This window comes from Amphiura filiformis, unplaced genomic scaffold, assembly GCF_039555335.1.
Source record: "Amphiura filiformis unplaced genomic scaffold, Afil_fr2py scaffold_63, whole genome shotgun sequence".
NCBI lineage: Eukaryota > Metazoa > Echinodermata > Ophiuroidea > Amphilepidida > Amphiuridae > Amphiura > Amphiura filiformis.
In genome coordinates this window covers 457,813-462,990 of record NW_027305527.1, presented here as the reverse complement: position 1 = coordinate 462,990, position 5,178 = coordinate 457,813, and the positions used below count along the sequence as shown (strand labels likewise).

The following is a 5,178-nucleotide window of genomic DNA, read 5'->3' as shown; positions in this document are numbered from 1 at the left end:
AGTCTTCTGAAGGATGTTTTGAAATCCTTGAGTAATTTGATAAATTTGGCTTGATGATTCTTGGTTGGATCTTTGTTCATTTAACAATAAGTTTTTGAGTCGCTCAAAGGTGTGTTAAATGGGCGTAGTCCAATCTTTCATGTTCTGTTTTCTATCGTACACCGAGGCCTTGCATTAAAATAAATAATATGTTCCAAGAGTAAAATTGTACAATTAATTTGTTGGGACTGGCCTTTCGTTTCCTAGCTCAGTTTCTTCACTCTGTTTATTTCTATTTTTCCAAATCCTTATGCACATCAATTTTATATTTTAAGTGGTTGGATTTATTGCTTCCTTTCTTGAATAGATACATCAGGATAGTTCATGTATATTATTTAAGTAAATTTCTTGAAACATATCCAGTACTCACATTTTATGGAGCTACGACGTTTCGAGACCCAACTGGTCTGGTCTCTTGATCACGTATGAGTGATTCCAGATGCACTGCTGGTGTTTTTAAATGATGGAGTGTTTCTAAAAGTGCTCTGGATTATGTGGTCATAGGCGTGACTTAGGTTGAATGCGGCGCTCCGCATTATGAGTACTGGATATGTTTCAAGACATTTACTTTGATAATGGATTTACTGCTGTTTGGGCATTGAATTAAAATGGCTGCATGTAGAAAAAACCAGTCAGTATATCTCTGCTTGTGTTATACATCTTCGATGCGTAGGGCGGGGATTCATACCGACCACCAATTGTTACAGTGGTTTCTGATTGAGCATCTTTTCACGAATGACTCTCATCCGACAACAGGCTTCATCCCAATCGATATACGCGCATTCAAGATGCCTTTCATTGGTTTCCGTAACAGTAAAACTGCTTCGACCATGAAGAACCCTCTGGTTAGCAAAACTCACGATGTCTCCTTTGTATGAATAAAAATAACGAGAATAACAGATTCAGATTCGATTATTGTATACTTCCGAATTTATTACAGCTGCAATGCTGCATTCATGACAAGTAAAATCATGTTTGGAGTCTAAACTACACTACCTCAAAAAATTAAAGGTTCAGACGCATTTCTCATTGTAAAATAAGATGAGTTTCATTTCATTCAGTGATGTTCAGGCAACAAAACACTTGCACTATAGAGTATTGAAGTCCCACGGCAATGAAACACATTTTGATCACCACCAAAGATCAGAAAATTATAAAGAACGCAAATTAGGAAATTAGGATTCTACGAATCTGGTCTCTTGACTGAATACCTCGTCAGCTGCATTTATTGCGGACTTACCCTAAATACTGTAGTGCATCACGTTCTATCCTAAACAGGTTCCAAGACCTTTTGTTTAATTCTTAAACACAGCCATCAAATTAACATTTAAACAAAAGAATACACCGTAAAAAATATTTTACTCGACACTGAGTAAAAATGTCACAGCTCAACAGTTGAGTAAAACATTACTCAACATTGAGCTCATATAGGTCACAACTTAACTGTTGAGTAAAAAATTACTCAACATTGAGTAATTTTTTACTCATTTGTTGAGTTGTGGCCTATATGAGCTCAATGTTGAGTAATTTTTTTACTTACTCATTTGTTGAGTTGTGGCCTATATGAGCTCAATGTTGAGTTACTCAACTGTTGAGCTGTGACCTTTTTACTCAGTGTTGAGTAAAATATTTTTTACAGTGTAGCAACATGGTGATGCTTAGTGTTAAAAAATGCCTGTAACAGTGTACCATAAAATGACAGCTTGAAGTAACTTTATAATGTATTTAATAAGAATTGAATTATGATAACACTCATACCTTCAACCATTTTGATTTCAATTTTGTTTTCGTGCTTGTATAACTCGGTGTTAAATATCTTTATGGCTCGGTAGACTTTGTATACATCTTGCACTGGGATTTGGATATAAGGTGCTCTCACTTGGTCGTTGTAACTGATAGCTTTGAAGCGCCCATTTGGGAGGAGCCTAGGTTAGAAACAATAGTACATAAAATAGTAGATTATGATGATGATGAAGGTAACAACAACAACAACAACAACGTCATTACTACTACTACTACTAAATAAATGTTGACATTTATATTGCGCCTTTGACATGTATCAAAGCGCTTTACATTTATTCCGCTGTCATTAGAATATGTCAGCTGCCATACAATGCCCAAGGCATGCTCATACCTTTGGGTGGCGCTCAATGGACATTATTCCTAACAGTTCCCCATTTCACCCCTGGGTAGAGAGAGGCAATTGAGGTAACGCGCCTTGCCCAAGTGCACAACACGGTGGAACCGCCGAGGCTCGAACTCGCAACCCTCCGATTGCGATGTAGAACCTATACCGCTGTGCCACCGCGCCCTCATTTATTTATTCCTCTATTTTCAGACATACTGTATTATTGGTGATCTGTGTTTGTAGTGATACTCCTTATAGTCCGTCCCCCACTCTCTGAAATCTACTGGAATGGTAGTGAGAATACGAAACACTTCCGGGTCAATGTGTTTTATGTCTTCAGCTACTTTGTATCCGTCACAGAACTGATTCTCTCCTCCTTTTGAGGCTTGTTTGATGCAATGCAACATCTGAATCTATTAATTGCGATGAACAAAATATTTGAATTTACAGTCAAATGTATAGCACCTGCATGCTACACATTACAAAATATGACTTGTGCTGCAATTTTACGGAAATATCTGGGTGTAGCAAAGTTGTCGGAACACTTCCGGCTGCCGAAAATATCGATATTACATCACATATTTGTAACAAATACCTATAAATGTGCAGTAAAATGATGCTACCATTCGTCACTAGTAAATTAACTGTATTTCCGTGCAAGTGAAGGGTATACCATGATGGTATTGGTCATGTAACCAGGCCTTGAAATAAGGGGAGCACCAGGCGCAATTTGCGCCTGGTGATTGGCAAAATGCTCCTGCTTCTGTTGGAAAATTACACACAAAGACATAGACCAGGAGCAATTTATTGTTAAATTATAGTACAATTGCTCCTGGTTCCGAAATCCTTATTTTGAAACATTTTAGCATTAAAATTGCGCCTTTTTTGCGTGCTTCACACGCACGTGTCTCTGTCAAGTAATTCTGGCAGCCGATACACACCTTCGGCGCTCCGTCAGATCACATGGCCTTGCTGGAAAAGTTCCTAGATCTAGCTTGGTCAGTCACAAGAAATCCTTTTTCCCCTTTTCAACCAGCATATGGAATACCCTTATTAAACTGCAGCAAACTGCTATCTTGGCGCCAGTAATAGATAATAGCTTTTAATGCATTGATGGCTTTGACATTTTAAAAAGTTAATGTGACGCCAAAGTGTTGACCTTGGAAATTTCACCTAATAAATCCTATATTGACCTGATGAATATTTGTTTGGTTTAATACCCAAATCGGATTTTTATTTTTTGAATTTTAAACTTTGACAATTGATATCTCAGATTGCTTAAGAGTGCCCAGTGGGTTCTCGTTATATTCGTATTCTGTACACCTCAGATGTCAACATAAAACATACAGTAAAGCCTCTATGCGTTGTAAAGATGAGAGTGTCGATCGGGTCACCACTCACCGACCTTGTGATATACAGAATGAGGAATAATTATTACCCAAAAAGAGGATAAATACTTGTTGATTCTTACATTTGGTGAATAAGCGAAGTATGGTAGATCGGTGTGGAGTCCTAACTTTGCGTTGGTGCAAAAGAGGTTGCTTGCTTCAAACTTGCTGAGAACCTGAAATGTTTCGCTGAAAAAGACACAACCAAACACACATACTCACACACAGACAGATAATTATAGTATGGAGTAGGTTATGCATATACATGAAGATAAAATGTTGCATTCAAAATGTAAAATATTGTTTGCAAACGTTTACAAATTATTTTGTCAATTAAAATCTCAACAATGATTTTGCATAATTTATACAAAACATGAATGCATATCAATAAATAACTATGTTTACTTTTAGACGACCGATATATATTCAAACTTATCCAGCAAAGACCACTGTTCAGCGTAGCCCACTCATGACTTTGATTTATTATGACAATTTCCAAAATTAGCCACTCACTTATGACTCATGATTCATAAAGTTAACATGTGTACTCACCCAAAAGATATCATCTTCAAGTTTGAGATCCTTTTCCCTATTTCAAGAACTGCTCCCTCTTTGTGTGGCGCGTCTTTGATGAGTGCCAACCCATGAACCTGCAATGCTTCTATCCAATCATGAAGATTCTTGTCATTATGTAAGATATCAGCAAATGAAAACGTTGGTATCTTATGGTGCATCTCGTTACCCCAAAACTGACGAACTGGTGTACTCACGGGATCCTCTCTCATATTGGAAAATTGCATTTCTTTAAGCCACGAGAGTGGAAACTGGCTGAGGTGGCCATCAGGCCACCTAATGTTCAACGTTTGATCGTCAATTTCTGCTACATCTGGAATGATGTCAGGGTCCAAGTCGACCATGAGTACACGACGACCACGTGAAGAAGGATGAAAACATTTGTCACATCGACAGTTATCTCGCAACCACACGTATGGATATGTTCCAAAAAGCTTATCGTCATCATGTTGTAAGAGACAAGACCGAGAAGGATAATCAAGCTCGACTCGTGTTGGTCTGAATGTAGCCATCTGTAACAATCTAGTTAAAACTGGTTGCTATGTAGTATATGGAATAGTCAAAATGTTCTTGCGAATATGCAAACGAACTAGCTCAAAGGTATTAATGAAAAACAAGAAAACCCTCAAAATTACATGATAAACAAAATGTAGCAATATCTAATACACGTATGTTCATGTAAAGTGTATCGAGTTAACCTGATATTTTTGAACAATGGGTCCGAGTAATAATGCAGTCAGTCATAATATAACAACAGTCAACAGTCAAGGGTATTGGCTCTATAGTCTATTCAGTATAATATGGCACATGACCAAGTTCTTTTTTTCACTTAAATGCCATTAATTTTGTTGTAGAACAGGACGTGTACAGAGGTCATGCGCCATCTAGGCTGTTTTCACAATCACAATATAATAGATTCTATATGTACATTGGAACGTTGGGAAAAGGTACATTGTACTTCGACCGTTGTCGGATATAGTTAGAGGAATAAACACATCAAAAAAATAACTACCCCTCAATTAATGAATTAATCCAAAACAAAAACTGATC

The 5,178-nt window shown here is 37.3% G+C and overlaps 1 protein-coding gene across 1 annotated transcript; it reads right to left on the bottom strand.

Moving 5' to 3' along the window:
• Positions 1-322: 322 nt before the first annotated feature.
• On the bottom strand, positions 323-4,804 carry LOC140144551 (gamma-butyrobetaine dioxygenase-like). The gene is made up of 5 exons (XM_072166369.1): positions 4,108-4,804; positions 3,639-3,744; positions 2,384-2,580; positions 1,798-1,964; positions 323-907 (listed from the first exon to the last, which is right to left on the bottom strand). The coding sequence occupies exons 1-5, from the start codon at positions 4,638-4,640 to the stop codon at positions 741-743; spliced, it is 1,170 nt and encodes a 389-aa protein (XP_072022470.1). The 5' UTR covers positions 4,641-4,804; the 3' UTR covers positions 323-740.
• Positions 4,805-5,178: the final 374 nt, after the last annotated feature.

What these genes read in the sequence shown, in the direction of transcription:
- LOC140144551 (XM_072166369.1), bottom strand. Translation starts at nt 4,640, where the DNA reads ATGGCTACATTCAGACCAACACGAGTCGAGCTTGATTATCCTTCTCGG. An exon ending in TTGAAGATGATATCTTTTGG is followed by an intron (nt 3,745 to 4,107) that starts GTGAGTACACAT and finishes TGTCTTTTTCAG; the next exon opens with CGAAACATTTCAGGTTCTCA. An exon ending in ACTTCGCTTATTCACCAAAT is followed by an intron (nt 2,581 to 3,638) that starts GTAAGAATCAAC and finishes CGCAATTAATAG; the next exon opens with ATTCAGATGTTGCATTGCAT.